The 20,918-nt window shown below is 36.3% G+C and overlaps 1 protein-coding gene across 1 annotated transcript in view; it reads left to right on the forward strand.

The window, feature by feature from the left end:
- TRUB1 (TruB pseudouridine synthase family member 1) overlaps positions 1–20,918 on the forward strand; it is a 43,199-nt gene that overhangs the window by 6,346 nt on the left and 15,935 nt on the right. The window contains exons 2-4 of the mRNA XM_082719190.1: positions 903–1,001; positions 9,550–9,605; positions 18,229–18,310. Coding sequence (XP_082575316.1) covers positions 903–1,001; positions 9,550–9,605; positions 18,229–18,310 — 237 coding nt within the window. The remainder of the gene's footprint in view (positions 1–902; positions 1,002–9,549; positions 9,606–18,228; positions 18,311–20,918) is intronic.

Here is a 20,918-nt window from a genome sequence, read left to right on the forward strand (position 1 = left end):
TATTTTGATAGGGATTGCATTAAATTTGTAGATTGCTCTAGGTAGCATAGACATTTACACAATATTTGTTCTCCCAATCCATGAGCATGGAACGTTTTTCCATTTCTTTGTGTCTTCCTCAATTTCTTTCATGAATACTTTGTAGTTTTCTGAATACAGATTATCTCTTTGGTTAGGTTTATTCCTAGGTATCTTATGGCTTTGGGTGCAATTATAAATGGGATCGACTCCTTCATTTCTCTTTCTTCTATCTTCTTGTTGGTATATAGAAATGCAAATGATTTCTGTGCACTGATTTTATAGACTGCCACTTTACTGAATTCCTGTATGAGCTCTAGCAGGTTTGGGCCCACATAAACTTTTGCTATGATTAGCTTCTTGAAGGAATTGAGGGTTTTGATTTGGAGAGAAGGGCAACAAAAATAGATAATTTGGGAACATAGTGTTCTTAGAAGTAGCCCTTTGAAAAGTATTCCTGACATTAGGTAGCTAGGGGTACCAGCAAAGAATGCCTGGAAACGAGAGAATTAGACATGAAATCAAGAACTTCTAGAACTACCTGCCTATATAAAAACTGACTTCATTTCATCATTTAAGAGCCCACTACTGGGAATTTATTATTATGTTTTTCAGGGTTAGCCTGGATATTTGCTCACATTAAAAAATATTTCTAGAAAGTGAATTCTAGTTTCTACACAACTAATTTTGTAATACTATTTCTTCATAATTTAGGGAGTATCTGTACATCTTTAAATCTGTTCTTTGCTAATAGTGTTATCATCTTAATCTGTTAAGTTTGTACAATCCTTTTTGTTTTGAATACTCCATCCCTCTTTCCCCCGTATTTATGAAGCTCTTACTTCGTTTTCTAATTGACATTTCTCATTCAATTACTCTCACAGAAGCTGGAATGCCTTCTCCAGAATGGACCAAAAGGAAAAAGCAAACTTTGAAAATTGGACATGGAGGCACGCTAGACAGTGCAGCCCGAGGAGTTCTGGGTAAGAGATACGAATGGAAGTTTGATGTAACTACCACTTATTATAGAAAGAAATACAGATTGAGAACAGATAAAGCCATGCCATTTTCAGTCTTTGGAGTATTTCAGATCTACTGGATTTATAATGCCATCTTCTAAAGAAGACCTTAAAAGGTACAAGCTATACAAAGCTATTAGAAATAGCCACTTTTGTGTGTGGATGGGACTGTAAGACAGGATTTGTATCTGTGAATCAAAGCGTTAACTTAGTGGGCCTGAAATTGCTATGTTTAGAAAGGCTTGCTTGCAAGTCTTTCCCTTGGCAGGCATCTGGGAACTTGGATTTTGAGAGTGTTCCCACCTTTCTTATTCAATAAGGGTGGCTTGCTGTGTGCCTCAGCTGTTGGTGTGAACAATGTGGTGTGTGCCGAACACCTGCTTTCCTTTTAGGAGTCTGGAGTTTTGTCCTACCACTTGTGCAGGTGTGTCTGGGCAATTGTCCTCATTCTCCCCAATTAAGAACTTTGGGTTCTGAGTTTCTAATAGGCTTTCCCGAGTAGGAACATTGCACGTGCTTTTTATATGTTGGAGAAAGGAGCAAGCTCAAGGGTCCTCTGTCACAGGAGGAAAAGAGAATAAGGAAACCTGTGCGTGGATTTCTCCAGTGTCTTTTTCCCTTTTTAATCCTATGATGTAATGGTACTATGTCACCGTAGTGAGTCTTAGCCATACATGCATCTTCCAGTGTGGAGTGTCCTTTTGGGGATTCTGACAAAGTATTTGGCTTTTTTTTTTTTTTTTACACTTATCTCAGATTTCATCTCTGAGGATCAGCTCTTTTGAGAACGTGGGGCTTATGGTTCCTGAGAGGAAGTCACACTTTCTGTTGGAGATATAGTGAACATTATTGCTTATGGAGGCAGATTGGTGGAATTGATTGACAGGAGAAAAATCACTTATCCTTTTCCCTTTTTACTCTTTTTTTTTTTTTTTAATGCCTCTGGTAGAGGTTCTAAAGTTTACAGACTGCTAAACTGTGTGTCCACAGGCTAGACTATGTTTACAAACTTTTGGTATAAGTCTATCCATCGTCACAGAAATACATATGTTGGGATTCCTGTCTCCACATCTTAGAAACAGAGTTCAGTAAGACAATACCTACTTTTTTACATGGTCTGGTGTTTTGTATTTTATTCTATTTCATTTTCCTTTTAAATGTTGATAATCCACTAAATGGATTTCATGATGTACTAATGGGTTGTGATTCACAGTTTATAAAATACTGTGCTACAGTGTTCAGTCCATTTTATTGGAGCCAAAAAATTAGGTACAAACAACAAACCTGATCTAAGCTATCCAAAGGAAATGAATGCTTATTTAGAAGAAAAGGATAAAGTTTTTGGTGAAGAAAATTCCATTTTTTAAGAAAGCTAGAAACAATATATAATTTTGCATTTTAAAAAATTACAGTTTTGGGACGCCTGTGTGGCTCAGTTGGTTAAGCAGCTGCCTTCGGCTCAGGTCATGATCCCAGCATCCTGGGATCGAGTCCCACATCGGGCTCCTTGCTCCGCAGGGAGCCTGCTTCTCCCTCTGACTCTGCCTTCCACTCTGTCTGCCTGTGCTCACTCTCGCTCTCTCTCTGACAAATAAATAAATAAAATCTTAAAAAAAAAATTACAGTTTTTATTTAATTCATTTGGAAAAATATCTTTACTGAGGGTGTAAGTAGATTAAAAAAACACAAGCGAATCCATTTTCCTGAGTTAGAGAACTTGAATAGGCAAATTCCGTTCACTTAAAGTTACTGTTTCTTGCCTAACTAATGATAATCATTTAATGAGCAGTGAACTACGTGTGAAGTCTTCAGCTTGGGGCATACATAAGTTATATACTTTAGTCCTCGTAAGGTAGGTGTTATGATTCCTCATTTTACAGAAGAAGAAATGAAGACCCTGAGAGAAAGTGCTTTGTCATAGTTTGTGGCAGAGTCAGGATTCTGAGCCTGATCTGCTCCGTTCCAAAGCTTCTGCCCTAACCTGGCGTGGCAGATATTGGGCCTCCTGTTCTCCTGCTCCGCCCATTGCAGGGTCACCCAGCAGTCACTGTTCTTTGCAGCTGGTCCTAAAAGTGGCTTCATGGTTTTTATCAGTTCAACACTTCTTGAGTAGAAGGCTATTCATTGTAACCATTCTGTTCTACTGTTTTCCAAGGCACAGCCCTAAAATATGAGAAGAGACAGGATAAAGTCTGCTGTTTATTTATGAATAGACCAATTGTATTAGTTTCTGGTGGTTTTTACTCCTTTGTATGCAGAAAATAGTGATATTCGAGGCAGTGAAAAAATAAGTTTATTTTTCACCCTAAAGCTAAGGGATCTTGTTGAAATTTCCATTTTAATATTATGAAAGGCTGGCATTTGGCCAAGATTTGTATGAATGGAAGAAATTATATTGGAAATAATTTCCTATTTGGAGGCTTAGTTTATATTTGATCATTCAGGAACTTTTATGATGATATAATCCATGCATGTATCAAATTGATTAATTTTATTCTAATACCTGTATTTCCCAATGAGGAATAAAGTAAAAAAAAAAAAAAAAAGTAGGCATTTAGTCACAGAATAAAGGGTATTCATTGTTTAAATTAGTCATCTGGAGACTTAGAACTTGATTTTTGTTATGTGGTGGAATAAGCACTGGTTCTAATCGTCATGAGTTTGTGAACTAGCTGCTTTACTTACTAAGTAAACATAGTCTGGGAAAAATCTGTAACCTCTCTAAATCTCCATTTGTTTAATCTCTTGAAAGGGGTAAGTAACATCTACCATAATTTTCAGTAGATTTATTGAAATATCTTATGAAATATCTATAACCTATGGATATATGCTATACTCTGTCAAGTGCTTTATAAAGGTCTTTTTTTTTCCCCCATAAAACTGGACCTGTGTGAAAAAATATACTTTTACTTTCAACATGTAGACTGTTTTTGCTGGGCTTTTTTTTCCTTTGTAATATTAATGGTACAGATTTAAGAATTTAGTTTATAATGTAAGATATAATCTGAAATTTGGGCTTATAATTCTATTAACCTATATTATATATAATATATATGACATATAATTCTATAAAGAGGACTTGCAAGATTCTTAAAAATCTTGTGGTAAGTAGAATAATGACCCCTTAAATATGCCTATGTCATAACCTCCAGAATCTAAGAATGTTCTATCACAATCTATGTTAAGTTCTAACACAAGGGGAAATTGAGGTTGCTAATGAGCTGCTAAAGAGATTATCTTGGAATATGCAGGTGGACCCAGTGTAATCACAAGGGTCATTAAAAGTGGAAGAGGAGCCAGAAGAGAGAGATGTGGACACAGTGGTTGGAGTGATGTGATTACTGGCTTTTAATGAGGAAGTGAGTCACTGAGCCAAGGAATGTCGGCCCCCAAGCCCTCGGTATTAGAAAAGGCAAGGAACCTCCTATAGAAAGGCTCTAGAGAGATTCTTCCACAGGGCCTTCAGAAAAGACTGCAGCCACGTAGATATACCCTGATTTTCAGCTTAGTAAAACTCATTTCAGACTTCTGATCTCCAGAACTGTAGGATAATGAGTTTGTTAAACTACTAAGTTGGTAATTTGTTACAGCAGCAATAGGAAACTAATACATCCATTTATTATAAATCACCTGAAATGGAATCTCAGGTGATTTGAAAATTATTATTTTGGGGGGTGCCTGGTTGGCTCAGTAGGTTAAAAGTCTGCCTTCAGTCAAGGTCGTGATCCCAGGGTCCTGGGAACCAGTCCTTGCTCCGTAGGGAGCCTGTTTCTCTTTCTGCCTGCCACTCGCCCTGCTTGTGCTCTCTTTCTGTGACAAATAAGTAAACTCCTTTAAAAAAACAATTTTTTTTAACTTCAGAGTTTATAAAATTACTTAAAAATATTAGAAAATATAAAAAAACAATAGAGGTAAAAATTGTTTTCCACGTTCAGCAATAGTCACCAACATTTTTGCTTTATTTTCTCCTAGCTTTATATCTATGCAAAATTTTTAAGTTGAGCTTTTTTATTGTACGTACCTTTGTATCCTTTTTTAAAATTTAACTTAACATCATTTATGTTAACTCTCAGTAAAGATTTTTCTTTTTTTAACTTTATTGAAGAATAATTGACAAATATAATTGTGTATATTTAAAGTATTGAAATTGTGCCAAGTATATTCTCCAACCACAGTAGTATGAAACTAAGAAATCAATTACAGTAGGAAAGCTAAAAAACTCACAAATATGTACAAGTTAACACACTTTGAATAACCAGTGGGTCAAAGGGAAATCAAAAAATATCTTGAAATAAGTGAAAACAGAAATAAAACGTACCAAAGTTTATGGGGTGCAGGAAAAGCAGTTCTAAGAAGGAAGTAAACATTATTTTTAAGGGCAACATAATATTCTGTCGTATCAATCAAAAACAATTATTTAGGGGTGCCTGGGTGGCTCAGTGGGTTAAAGCCTCTGCCTTTAGCTCAGGTCATGGTCTCAAGGTCCTGGGATCAGGCCCCACATCAGGCTCTCTGCTCAGCGGGGAGCCTGCTTCCCCTTCTCTCTCTGCCTGTGAGTTTTCGCGTCTGAGAGACGACCAAGGAGCCAACATGGATGCAGTCACACGAGGATTTATTTAACAAGCTTGAGCTTGGGTCCAAGTATACCCGACACAGTGGAGTAAGGACTTGGACCCTGAGCTTAGTTAAGGCAGGAGTATTTATGGGTTCCTGTTACTAAAGCAGGGTGGGGGTCTCTGCAACTAAAGCAGGTTGGGGGTCCTTAGAACTAAAGTAAAGTAGGGGAAAGTTCAGCCCTTGGGCACAGGGGTCTGAGATGGCTGTCCTTATGCTAAGGCTGAACCTGAGGTGGGATGGCCTTAATTTTTCTTGGCCTCCACATTTCCCCCTCTCACAGGAACCTAAGGAAGGACCCAGTGATGGGTCCAGGCTGTTCTCAGCCACAAGGTCTGGTGGTTGGTATTGCTTGCTGTCTGAGTACCATGAGCTGACCTGTACTGTCTCTGTCTTTGACAAAAGATACTAATCTATTGATAACGTAGGGCCCGAAGGTAAGGAGGAGAAGGAGGTTAATGAGGGTTACTTTTTATTCCCCCACACTGGTGTAAGAAGAGGGCGTAGTATAAGTAACATTAGTGGGGCACGTGAGAGCGGCACAGTCTCAGCTTTAGGGATTGTCCTTGGCCAGCTGGCTCTTTCATTCTGGAACAAAGTTCTTGAGAACGGCGTGTGAGTCAGCTGGACGGATGTGGGTGTAGTGGACCCAGGGAGTAATCCCGTCGACCTTGAGAGCGGTGGGAGTGGTGAGGATCACGATGTAGGGTCCCTTCCAGCGAACAAGTTTTCCACTTGGCGGCTGCGCATCCAAACCAAGTCCCCGGGTTGGTAAGGATGTGGTTCCAGCTCCTCCTTTGTCTCAGTATGGGCAGTTAGGATCTCTGCCCAGGGAGCCTATTCCCCCCTCTCTCTCTGCCTGCCTCTCTGCCTAGTTCTGATCTCTCTCTGTCAAAATAAATAAAATTTGAAAAAAACCAAAACAATTATTTAACCATTTCCCTATATGTGATCATTCATCTTAGCAGAATTTTATTAGTAGGACAGATTATGTGAGGAACATCTTTATGAATAAAACTCCTTTTGGTTTTGGATTATTAAGATAGATTTCTAGAAGTGGAAAGATGCAGTTCTTTTAAGATGGTTGCAAGGGTATTAGAGAATTAGGTAAATGACAATAGAAACTTTCATTTGCAAAAGCTTTGGAATTATATGTGTCATACTTTCGACTGTTCTGAAGGGGCTCTCATCATTTAAAAAAGTCTATATGATTTGTGAACATTTGGATAGGTTTGGAGATAGTGGTTTTTTTTTTTTTTTTTTTTTTTGCAGAGAGACATTTGAGCACAGAAAATTTGGGAGATGGAGAAAGAGAGTAGTCACTGTGAGACAGTGCTTAGCAAACCCTGTTATTCATTCATTTTCCCAGTTATTCCCACTTTTCAAACTGCTTTGTCTTCTTTAGTATTAGAAAAACTACTGAGCTTTCCAGATTTGGCTGAAATGCTCTCTCCTACATAGATAGCCTGCCCACTTGTGCTTTTATATTGCTAATGTAAAGCTTCATTCTAGTCTAACCTTAACTCACAGAAGGGCTGAAACCAGGTTTTATTTATTTCTGTGCCTGTATAAGAACTGAATAAAATGTGGAACGATTGAATGAGAAAAAGCTGAGTAAAAATTCTGTCCAATAAACTGTCCTTTGAATGAACAGCCACTGGTTGGCTGGGCCTCAACTCCAGATAATCTTTCTGCGCACCGCTTTTGCAGTTGTCTTCCTAGAACTCTGCTTTCACTGATCAGCTAACTTCAGCGGGCCTTGGTTTTCTTGGATATAAAATGAGAAGGTTAAGCTGGATAACTTTAAAATACCTTCTTGTTTCAAATTCTGTCATGTTGGATCATTGACCTAGCAGAGAAATCAGCGTTTCAACCACGATAAAGTCAAACACGTCAGCCTGTTCTAAGACACCTGCACTCTGGTTGATAAACCCACTGTGCTTATTCTTGTATCAGAATTTGTGCGGTGTGTTCCTTTTTTAGAACATGCTTCTCTCCTTTCTGTATGTTCAAATTCTGAACATCTTTTAAGGCGTATCTCAAGCTGTGTTTGAAATGCTTGAATGAAGCATTATCTGGCCTCTTGAGTGGTTTAGAGTACTGCCTTCTTTGATGTCCTACAGCATTTATTCTGTGTTCGTTTGGACTCTTCCTCACATACTGTCTTATTGCTATTTAGCATTGTTCACTCATTAATTCATGCACCTTTTTTTTTTTTTGCGTGCTTGCAGTTTCCCTTATCTGTATTTTTTTTTTTCCCCATGAGGTTATAAACTCTTTCAAAGTCAGGAAATGTTCTGTTCCATTAAAAATACTGTTCTTGGGACTGTGTGCTTAGTAGCTGCTCTAGAAATATTGACTAGGGATTCTTGAGTGGAAAAAATTGCATTGGATGTTTGTTATTACTATATAGAGCTTTTTCCTGCATAGTAGCAGCTACCATTGGAAGAGTATGATGCTTCACATAGGACACTAAAGGCAGACAATTGCTTTTATCTTAGTCTTTGAGCTAATATGACTCTTATCATAGAAGCTCAGGGAGGGTTTGGGATGATTTTATGTTGGGGTTGAGATTTGACCTGGGTTTCAAAGGATGGATTTTGAACACTAGAGAGTTGGTACTCTAGGCATTGGGATCCCATTGAGGATTGCTTGGGGGCTGGTAGTGTGCAGTACAGGTAATCAGAAATGGTTATAAAATGGTGTGAACTGGAAGAGAAAGGGATAGATTGTAGAGCAGTCAGGCTGGTAGTGGTTTACGTAATTTAGGCTTATGGCATTGGGAAGAAAGCCTCCATAAGTAAGGTGGCAGAAGGATAAAAAGGAAGGGAGGGGGTCTTCCGTTAGTCTGGTCTGAATTTTGGCCACCATATATTAGTTGTTAGATGTTGGGCAAAGTTCTTAGTCTCTGTCTGTTTCAATTTCCTCACCTATAAAATAGGGATAATTGTATTATTCTTTAGGGTTGTTATAAGGGTTAAATGAACTAATGAATGGAAAGCATTTTGAGTGGAATTTGATACTTGGTAAACTCAAGGAATGATATCTGCTATAAATATTCATGATAATTCTTTTAGCTGGTCAATCATTTCTTTTTGTTTTTTCTTGTAATTCTGAATCGTGGTGTTTATACTATGTTCTTTTACAAAATTATATCCATTGATGAGAAATACTTATACTTATGATTTTAAATTCTTATAAAAATTTGCTTTCTGTTAAGTGGAGAAATAATTGTAAACTCTATCCTTCTCTCCTGGTGAAATGTGTTCATAAGGATAAATAATGTTCGAAATTGAAGAGATAGGTGGGGCATTATTGTACTTAACACATGATGTATGTGAACATACATTGTCCAGGCTCGCATTTTACTTTGTATTCTTCTTTGTGTTTGGTTGATCTGTTACGTTTCTGTTTTCTTGATTGTATACTGATGGACACTAATCATTTTTAAATGGTTCATTACTTATGATAATGGCTTTTGCTTGGTTTGATAATGAACTCTATCAGAAGACTTTATCATACTGTGGTTAAAGCATATCATGTGTTTTTCACTGATCCACATATAAAATTCCAATGAGTCCTCTGAGATTGTTCTAAACTTTTCATTATGTAATTGTCTGGATTGAGGTTTCTGTCATGTTTAATACTTTGAGAGGAAAAAAAAGTTTTATTTTACATCCTTACCCTTTACGTACCCTTACATCCTCTCTTCAGAATTTCTAAATTGCATGACAAGTTCAACTGATTGGAATAATAGGAACCCTCTAGTAAGGCTAAATATATGTTCTTTCCAACTTTATGTTACATGTGCCAGGGAATTATGACCCAAATATATAGTTATTTCAAAAATCTAGTTTTCAGAATAGAGTGTTATAATATTTCTTTCTTTGATTTATAGTGGTTGGAATTGGAAGGGGAACAAAAATGTTGACCAGTATGTTGTCAGGGTCCAAGGTAAGAAAATTGGAATCCTTTTTTTTTTTTTTTTCTCTTGAATGTTTTTCTTAATGACCTATGTTTTGGATTTTAATCAATTAAAAATTATGTACATTGCATTTACAGGGGTTATTCCTGAGTATTAATTGTGTTTGTCATGAGAGCTGAGATTGAAAATATTGAGACTATAAATTGGAAATGCTTCAGCAAATTGATTTATAGAAGCAAAAACTCTGGAGTGCTTATCATTTTAAAAATTATATATTTTTAATATATTTCTTAGATGAAAGAGAACTTACAGATCATAAATTCTATGGGCAGATTTTTTTTAAACCTTGGAATTTTTATAGAAACAATACCATTAAAAAAAAAAGAAGAAGAAACAATACCATTTTGTAACCCATACACTTTTACAGCAAAAGACCTGTTCACTGGTTATAAAATGTTTACCAATACAAGTGAGGCTTCTTTAGGGTGATAAGTTGCATCATTCATCTGTAAGGGTAACCTTGGCTGAATCAAAAAGCACTTTTTGAGGCACTTAGGGAGAGAGAGGAAGGTTTATGCCGGGGCAGGGAGAGCTGTAAATCTTTGGATAGCTTTAGGCAGTGAGTGAGAACCCTCTTGCAAAACAGCAGGTAGAAGAAGCATTGAAACAGAGGTCAGTGTGTCAAAGGGGTTAACCACTCTGGACCTCTCGGTTTTTCCTTCGGAAGAATGATTTGATCCCCTCTAGGGTCTCTTGTGGCTCTACAGGAGACAGGCATAGCTGAGTTCTAACTGGGAGTGAAGTGGTGGTTCTAATAGTTGCAGCGAGGGACCAGCGAAAATGCCTATGCAGGGAAGATTGATAAGCCGCTAGGTAGAGAATTTCAGCAAGTTCCTGAACTAACTTTTTATTTGTTTTGAAACCCTTCCTCTAAGTGGGGTATGAATAGTTGGTAAAGTGAACTTGTCTAAATTGTTCTTTAAAATACGTGTGTGTGTATGTGTATGATCAAAGACCATTAAAAAAAATTTCCTCTTATTGCAGATAAAGGACTTTTGTAAAATATAATTTAAATGCTATGACAGCATCAGATTGCTAAATAAGTTTCTAAATAGTCTCATTTTTCTGAGCTTATCTCATTGCGGGTGCTGGCTCATAGAGCACACTTTGAGTGGCAGTGGTCTAAGTAAGTTTTTCTTAAAATAAAAAGCCCTCAAGAACATACTGTTTTTGACGTCCCATTTTAGTTATCAACTGGAATAGAAACCTGTATCTTTCAGTTGGAAAGGACCTTAATACTTTAGATAAATGGAAAAATTTCATTGTGTCTTACTGCATAATCTTTAAAATGTTGGTGTTGAAAAATCACAGAATACAAGAATTGTGTTAGAATGGCAGAGTTTGACGTGTTTTGCTAAATTTACATTGTGCTTAAATACTTACACATGGCATTTAGAATTTGTCTCTGATACAGGGTTTTGCCATTTGCTTAATATTTGTTTCTTTTTAATATTTCTTCTTCCAAAGTACAGACAGTGATTCCATTGATGAAGAATTATGGATGATTTTTATTTTCTTTTTTCACATTATTTAGTATTTTCTAAAATCTTTACAATGAACAATTACTTTTATAATAATAACAAAAAGATACGTTTGCATTAAGGATTTGTTCTTTTACTCCAAGATAAAAGATGTTGCATTCATTGGAATATTCATTATTCACCTCTCCCCTCCTTCCCAAACCACAAATACAACACGCTATTGAAAGGTTTTACATATAAATTCCAGGCATATTTCCAGAAATATGACCGGAAATGTAAATACATCATTGGCTGTGGTTTAAGCTTTATTTATCACGAACCATTTTGGTATTCAGCTTGGGAAGCTGAATGTCATACAGTGAAATCACTGATCCTCAGATGACTGTATCCTAAATAGAAAATCCCAGGTGCATCTTATTACAGAAACCTAGTTCTTGGATGCTTCACATTTCAAAAATAGGCATTTTTATCTTGTTAGCTATTTGTTTTTCTTACACTTTTAATTTTAGATTATGTATCTGTTTAAAAAAATTAAGTCATTTAAATTTTAGCATGTGGGATACTACATTTTTACCAAAAGTAGTTGAAAATTTTTAATGAATTTTTTAAAATTAGATTTTGTGTTTAGCCCTGGAAGGAATCTTATAGATTGTCTCCAAAAATTTTTTGGCCAAGACCCATAATATAAGAAATTCATTTTACCTTGTGACCCCATATACACATACACATATAAAAAAACAAAAATTTCAGGGGCACCTGAATGATACAGTTGGTTAAGCCTTTGTCTTGGGGAGCCTGCTTCGCCTTCATCCTCTGCCCCTCCTCCCAGTTCATGCATGTGGTTGGTCTCTCTCTCTCTCTCTCAAATAAATAAAGTCTTAAAAAAACAAAAAGCAAAAATTTCATTAAACAGCCTTAACCCTATGTACAATGTACTCTTGATATTTTTGCTTCTACTTCCTTAAAAAAAATTGGTTCCTACAGCCTCCAAACTAGGCATGGACCTACCAGACCTACCACTGGACCTATGTTTACTCTTTCTCCACTTCCTGCTTTTATGGACGAGTTTTATTTACATCACATTGCTACTAGAAAAATTCATCTTATAGTATGTGTAGGGTAGAGTTACCTCAAGAGTAGCATTATTTGTTCTTGGATGGCAGATATGCAGTGTTCAGATTACAGCCTTATCACAGTGCTTCCCTCCCTCACCATCCAGTCCTGATTACAGAGATTGCTAATTGAACATGGCCTAACACTCTTTACTGCTGAACCAAGAAACATCCTTGGAATTCATTTCAACATAATGCCACTTCATATAGTCACTGTCAGTTAATTGGTAGAGTGCTGACCTTTTCAATAAACTTTTTATGCCATCAGATGATTTGGTTCCATTCTTCGAAGACCAGAGACCATTTCAACCACCCAACTCCTCTCTTGCATTTCTTCCAATTCAGATCAGTGTACGATGTAAATTCAGATCAGTGTACGATGTAAGGGTCCTGCTCTGTGTTCTTCACTTCTTCCTCTCCTTTCTTACAGTACTCTTTGCTTTGCCAATGCTCATGTTTTTCTTGAGCCATTTTTTTTTTCACTGCATGCTCTTTTTGGTTACATTTATAGTGTGTATAAAAAGTAGATCAATAAATACTATTAAGAGTTGACCCTTGAAAAACACAGGGGTAAAGGGTACTAACCCCCTACACAGTCATAAAACACCATATAATTTTGACTCCCTAAAAATTTAACTTACTAGTCACCTGCTATTTATCATAAACATTACTGATATATTAATTATTAACACATACTTCATAAGTTATTTGAATTTTATACTGTATTCTTAACATAAGCTTGAGAAAAGAAAGTGGTATTAAGGAAAGCATGAAGAAGAAAAAATGCGTTTATAGTACTGACTATAAAAATTACATATAAGTGGACCCATGCAGTTCGAATCCATGGTATACAAGGATCAGTAATATTACTATTCCCAAGTATTTCATGTATCCCCAGATCTCTCTCCAGGGTTCAAGGCCTATTGGATCTCTTTAACTACATGTTCCATAAACACTGACATTTATGTCATCTAAGCAAGTTCTGTTGGAAATCTGAGTACAGTTAATTTCATTCTTTTTCATATCTATGATTTCTGGTAACCTAGGCAAAACATGGCGCTCATCAGAAACAGGAAGTATCACCTGCCTGTTCTTTAGGGAGAAACAGTTTCTCTGGGCATTAAAGTGAGAAAGAAATTTCTAACTGTGAGGGATATTGCATGACAGACAGTGGTTCTCAAAACTCGTTTTACAACAGATAAAGAAGTGTATCTATATAAAATGTAACTTAGGTAAGATAATTCTGAGATACGTTAGGCTAATGTATCCCTTTGGCCTAACTTGTTCTAAATACATAGAAGGCAGCAGTGGTTGCAATGTCCCTCTACCAGCTTCCCTAAATTATACTTTCTTTGAGCCAATCACTAAGCAGATATACTTAGAAGTAACAGACTGTGATGAGATTTTGTAGTACTACCTTTATTAGCGTCCTATATTGCTGATTAAAGTCAGTTACTTATATGCACTTTAGAAACCACATGAACAGATGGAAGGGTTGATGTCCTATTATGAAATCACTCATGCCATATAAAGACTAGCATTTTCCAGATGTAAGGCCACTCCCATATCTCTGTGGAGATAAACTGAAGTGGTACCTATAGACAAACCCAGCATTTCTTCAGAAAGCAGTTTTGTATCCCTTCAGCAGTTGAACAAATATTATCATTGAGGTATCCAAACTTTTCCACCCTGGATGTGTTCAAAAGACAGTAACCTCCCCCCAAGTGTACAGTAGCGTTTTGAGGTGAACCAGTCAATGGCTGCTCTGAAGTGTGACTTGAATGTTGCTCCTGTGGAATATAAGCCAGCTCTCCAGGACTTGTGCATTTCTTTCATTTTCTTCAGAAGCTAGTCCAATTTATACCTTGTCTTACACTCTATTAACATGCATACATTTCATAAGTACTATATTGAAAATTTGAAGGGCTTACACTTACGATCTATAAAGAGCTATTCCTTTTTTCATGAAGACATTTGCAGTTACATATTCTTGGTTTGGTAGGTTTTTAAAAAAAAGTTCTTCCTCATCATAAATAATATTCCTTTGTTTGTGAAATTTTGAATCACAAGCTTTCACATCAAACCTCAGAAAAAGCAATTGCCTACTTGAGAGGGAAATGGTTATGTATATTTCTGTAATATAAAAACATTTTCCTTTCTTCTGAAGAGTACAGAAGCCAATTTGCTCTTAAATCTGTCTAGCTAATATCTTGCTATGGGGTTCTGGGAACTTGAAGATGAGTAAAGTAGAAAGTAGGGTACTACTAGTAGCAGAGAGAAACCATGAATCCCACAGAGCACACAGTTCAGTGGAAACTTCTTTCAGAATTCTTAGGACTTCCATTCGTTTTGTTGCAGTCAATTTATGTTGAAACGAATACCTTAACAGAATTTAGAATTATCAGGTTATGCATCCTGTCTCTTTGTAGAATTTAGGGCAGTAAATAGAAATACTTTTGACCCCATGGGATAAGATGGTGATGTGTGTATACACATTCCCATGTCTTTTTTCTTCTTGGTGGTGAGGTTTTGTTTCTCTTGAGGGCTTGCCTGTCTGACTGAATTTTTCTAAGTAGCTTGTGGACCATTGACTAGAACTAAAAGATTATTATCAGTAGGTGCCAAACAAGGGAGAGCTAGAAAACAGCTATGATTTAGCTCAGCAGTTGACAAAGTTTGGTCCAGGGACTTCTCTGAGGCATTTTCAGGGGTCTGTTAAAGTCAAAACTATTTTCATAGCTTCACAATCTGATGAGCATGTTGTGGAGTTTTACATGTTGTGTACATGTATATCAGTGTTTTAAACATTTTTGTTTTAATTTCTAACACAGTAAGTATCAACAGATAGAACTCACATGAAAAAAAAGTTGTGCCAGGGTTTCTAAATAACTTTCAAGTGTATATAGGGGTTTAAATCACAATGTTTGAGAATTGCGGATTTAGGTATTTTATTTCCCTTTTTAAAAAATGCAGCATGTAGCCAGATTAAGTGTAAGCACAGAACCTGGAAGGATTTGAAACTTGGCAGATACAATCTGGATGTCCCAAACTATGGTGAAATGTGAAGAATTTCACAGATAAGAACTTCTCCAACATGTATATAATTCTGTCAACAAATTTTTAATTAAGTGGCTACCATGTTTCCATTTAGTAAGAAACACAATAGAACAGCAATGCAAAATCCAAGCTAACAGTTTGTAATTGGAGAAGATAAGGATCAATATATATCTTTGTATTTCTCACAAGCTCCTAGGAAATTAATTTGTACATTCACAGCCCTTAAGAAACATGACTGAATGAAAGCACATACGAATGAATGAATGAATGAATGAATGAATACATGATGTGGGTGTGATATAGGCCTTTCTTCTAGGTATTGAGCGTTTACTCTTAGCTTTGTTCCCAGGTAGGTGATTGGAAGTTGAGAAGAATTAATAGGGTGGCTTTGAAAGATGAACAGGAGGTAGGATTTGAGTCTTAGAAAAGAGAAAAAGCTCAAGGCTAGGGAAGTAGCTTGTGCAAGAACCCCTGGAGTCTGGAGACAAGAAGAGGAGAATGAATATTGCATACTTGAAAGCATGTTCCAAGATTAAAAGGTTTCTGGTTAAAACTTGTTGCATAGAATAGCGCAGGCATTTTCAGCATTTTCAAGGCATAGTATACATGATTGCAGGGTTTTTCTCATGCAATAAGATAGATAATTAAGGCAGAAATTAGAGCATATTCTTGCTTTACTGTTTCTTATGGGAAGTCACTGTAGCTAGATGAGGTACTCTACCCACTGTTATTGTAAATCATTCTGTATCTTCATCATCATCATCTTCTTCTTCTTCTTTTTTTTTTAATAATAATGATGATAATAGTGTTGTTCAGTGGTGCTCACCATGGCCAGGTATTGTTCTCAGCTCTGCCCTCCCAAGGTACTATTATCATCTCCGTCTTAAGGACAATAAGGCTCCAGGAGGAAAGACTTCCTTGACCTACTTTACTCATGTGATGCAGTCAGGATTCAAACGTTTGAGTCCACGCTCTTCCCATTCACCCTGCTATATGTACTTTTCTCCATGATTACGCTTAATCCAGGTTAATTGTTCCAAAATATGGAAGCAGGAATGGAGCATCTCATCAATTAAGAGATGAGACTGAATGTTTAGTTACAAGAAACTAATTTTTATCAATACTAATGGAGTTTTTTGGGGGACTTTTAAAATTTTAATTCCAGTATGGTTCACATACAGTGTTATATGTTTGGGGTGTACAGTATAGAGATTCAGCAATTCTGTACATTACTCAGTGCTCATCACAACAAGTGCACTCTTTTAACCCCACCACCCGTTTCCCCCATACCCCCAGCCACCTCCCTTCTGGTTACCTTCCATTTGTTCTCTCTAATGAAAGGTCTGTTTCTTGGTTTGTCTCTTTTTTCCTTTGTTCATTTGTTTTTTCTTAAATTCCAGGTATGAGTGAAATCATATGGTATATGTTTTCTCTGACAATACTAATGAAATTTTTAAAAGTTAATTCAAATACATTGGAACATTACCTCCTGTAGTTCATTGTTTAGAAAAATTATTTTGAGGGCTGTCTGGGTTGCTTAGTTGCTTGAGTGTGCGACTATTGATTTTGGCTGAGGTCATGATTTCAGGGTCGTGGGATCAAGCCCCATGTTGGGCTCTGCGCCCAGCATGGAACCTGCTGGAGAGTCTCTCTCCCTTTGTTCCTCCTCCTGCTTGTTCTTTCTCTCTCTCTCTTTCTAATGAAAAATCATAAACAAACTATTTTGAGCTATATAATAGAAGATGATTTCATCAATGGGCATGTAAGCTGGTATAAAATGCTTGTTTATGGGAATTTGAAGTTTTAATATTTTTCTCATTTTTGTCTCTGGTTCCTTCAATAGCCTAATGAGCTTGTCATTAATAAACTTAAGTTTCTGCAAAGTATTTTGAGCTTCCTCTTTAACAAATTGCCCACATAACTACAGATTATTTTCAGTGGGGATTATATTCCTTGCATTTTTCTCACTGTTTCATGAAATGTTCCAAGTAAAACTTGAATTTGACCCAAAGAGGGCAGTATAAAGAATATGTAATACACGGCACCTGCTTAGTCAGTTAAGCGTCGGACTCTTGATTTCAGCTCAGGTTGTGATCACAGAGTCCTGAGACTGAGCCCCCACATCAAGCTCCACACTCAGCACTGGGGAGTATGCTTCTCTCCCTTGGCCATCTCCCCACTTGTGTGCTCTCTCTCTCAAATAAATAAATCTTAAAAAAAAAAAAAAATATGTAATACAAGTGTGCCCCGAGGGGAGAAGTAAATAGGCCTCAGTTAACTATGAATGCTGTAATTCTTCACGTATGAATAAATGATCAGTTCTTAGAAGTGATTTTTTTTCCTTTCAGAGAGCTCGAGAAGTAGCTATTTCTCTTCATTAAGAAAACTCATGTAATATTAAGTATACTGCCCTTGCTGTACTAGTTTGGCCCATTTTCTACACATTTAGCTTTTGTTTATATATCTAATCAAGTTACTGAGCTTGGTTTTAGTATTTCATATGAGAAGTAGTAAACTTATTTTATTTTTAAATTAATTTTAATTATATGCGTGGTAAAATTGTTGAGTCTTGTGATGGCCATGTAGGGATTTATTGTACCATTCGCTCCACTCATAAGTATATTTGGAAATTTTTCCTTCAGAATCAAAACTGCCTAGTATAAAACTGGTTTTAGAAATACATTTGTAATAACTGTGTTTATAAGCCATAATTGTCAATAAAATAAGGCTTTTCCTTGTCATGTTGGCTGGTGTGGGAAGTTTGTGAATGCTCCTCAATTTATACAAGTGCTTCCCACATATCAAAAAAAAAATTTATTTTTGCTTTTAATTTAGTGTCAAGTTGGTAGTATTGGTGAAATTCTGTATAAAACTTTAAGACATACATAACAATTTTTCTTTACCTTATGATGTATTTTTCTCCCTTGCTTCTCTTCCTCTAGAGGTATATTGCCATTGGAGAACTGGGGAAAGCTACCGACACACTAGATTCTACTGGGAAAGTCACAGAAGAAAAACCTTATGGTATGATGTTCATCTAATGTGATCAGCTTTTTTAAGATTTAGAGAAAGTTTCTGTGAATTCAGACTTTTAAAATAAATGTCTTACTGGATATTACCAGTGATTATTACAGTTATTAGTACATTTCCTTGGGTTAATAGGATTGAAAGTTGTTGATCACATTTTTGCTTATTTCATATGAGTTTGTTCATAAAGATTTATCATAATTGCCTCTTTTCCTGTAATCAGGTTTTTTTTTTTTTAACGTTTTCAGAGTTCTTCTAGATAATTCTCTAGCCAAACAAACATTTATAGCTAAGAATTAGGGGTTTTACCACAGTGTCTTGTCATTGTTTATTGACTTACTTTTTTACAACTATTTCTTAGCTTTTGAAACATACCAGGTTTAGTACTTTACAACTAATCATTTCCTCTGCTTTTGGAGTATATTAAAAAATATGACAGAGGGAAAGCTGTTTCTCTAGAAGTAAAACAGAACTCACTGGGGCCCACCTTCATTTCCCTGCCATTCCTTTTACTACTTTGAGTGAGGATAGGTAAGTTAAATGGTTTCCTAGCAACTCTTAGGGTGTGAGGCTCTTCCAAATACAGTGGTTGCCATTCTGTTGGCTCACCTATGTTATTATGTCGTCAATTGTGAATTATTTGTAGGCTTTCTGGTTGTTGTTGTTGTTTGTTTGTTTTTGCCTGTGTTTAATGTTACCTCTTTTTAATTTAGCTAGTCTAGCATCTGGCTTTCCTGCTTTTGTGTTGAGCATCCTTAATATATATTACATACCAACCTTCTTCTTGGCCTTGTTTGCTTCACTTGTCTTGTTAACATTTATATGTAAGTTAGTATCTTACTTGATTAATCAAACAATATAATCAAAAGATAAATCACTGATTTATGTTGAGTTAAAAAGAAATAGAGGTTGAATTATCTTTGAAATTATTGTTATTAGGAAATAATAGCAGATCCTCACTTAATAGAAACCCAACCATAATTTTCAGCAGGAAGCTTTTAAGGGATTAAAGAGGCATAGGACAATAAGAGGATGTCTGAGATTTCCAGAGTATACTAAAGTATATGCCAGTACCCACATAATCAGAAGAATGGTGAGGAAGTAAAATTGGTAAGACTTCTCGATGGGATGGGTGGTAAGGGCATTGTCAACCATGATCTAGGTTTCTAGGTTTTAAAGTTGGTTACATGATGATGCATTTCATTGAGTAGGGGATACTTGAAGAAGACCAAGGTGATGAAAATGCAGTCGACCCTTGAACAGGACAAGTTTGTCTTGTGTGGGTCCACTTATACATGGGGAGTCTTAAATGCAGTACAGTACTGTAAATGTGTTTTCCTTTTTTTTTTTTTTTTAAAGATTTTATTTAGAGAGAGAGTGCTTGTGAACAGAGGGGAGGAGCAGAAGGAGAAAGAGAATCTCATGTAGACTCCATGCTGGGTGTGGAGCCCCACACAGGGCTCGGTCTCATGACTCTGAGATCATGACCTGAGGTGAAATCAAGAGTCAGTTGCTTAACTGACTGAGCCTCCCAAGTGCCCCTTCCTTATAATTTTCTTAGTAACATCTTTATCTAGCTGACTTTATGCTAAGAATATTGTATATAATCTATGTAATATACAAAACATGCATTAGTCTGCTGTTTATGTTGTTGGGAAGGCATTCAGTCAGCAGCAGGCTATTAGTAGTTAAATTTGGGGGGAGTCAAAAGTTACACATGGATTTTTGACTTCATGGGGGTTCCATGCCCCTTAACTCCTGTGTTGTTGAAGAGTCAGCTGTACTGAAACATTCCCTTCCTTCCTGCCCTTAAGCATTTTGGAATTTTAAAAAACTCTATTTTGTATTGTGCAATTTGTAACCTTCCTTCCTTACTTTAAAGGAAAATTACGTTGTTAAAAATCATCTCATTGTATGTTGAAATAAGTCATGGAGAAACCAAGTAACTTTCTTCAGACTGGAAAGGGAAACTTCCCTATAGTTTTTCGAATAGTATTTATAGTCCCAGAAAATGAAAGCTCAGAGAATTTTGCTTATTGACATGAGTTTTCTGTGTGGTTTAAGTAAATTAACAAATGTCTGTCATCGATTTAATCTGCCAAAGCAGGTACCAAGGGGAAAATAAATAAGTATGAGACCTAACCTGTGTCCTTAAGGAGCTTCTGTTTAATGAAAATCTAGGACCCATGTTCTCAACCCTCTGAGACTCAGTACTGAGACTGTAACCAATACTTTATAATGCCTTCCTTACTCTCTTGAACTAAAATTCAGAGATACTCTCCCCTACCTACATGTTAGGAAAGAAGTCAATATAATACAATTAACAGAATATAAAGAAGAAATAAAAGTAATTTATAATAAGCTAGGTATGTTGCCATGCAAATGCACAGCTATTACTGCACTAAGAATTGGAATGAACTAGTCAGATGTTGACACAAAAATGAATGCCATAAGTATAAAGGCAGACTGATATAGGTATGTTGTATTGATGACTCAGTAATGTAAAATTCAGTATATGAAAAACAGTACAAAATATACTTCGTATTTAAGTGCAAAACAGACTTAGATTCTAGCCTCAGGTGATTATAAACAGGCTTTCACCCAC

This window comes from Mustela nivalis (assembly GCF_964662115.1).
Source record: "Mustela nivalis genome assembly, chromosome: 2".
Classification (NCBI taxonomy): Eukaryota; Metazoa; Chordata; class Mammalia; order Carnivora; family Mustelidae; genus Mustela; species Mustela nivalis.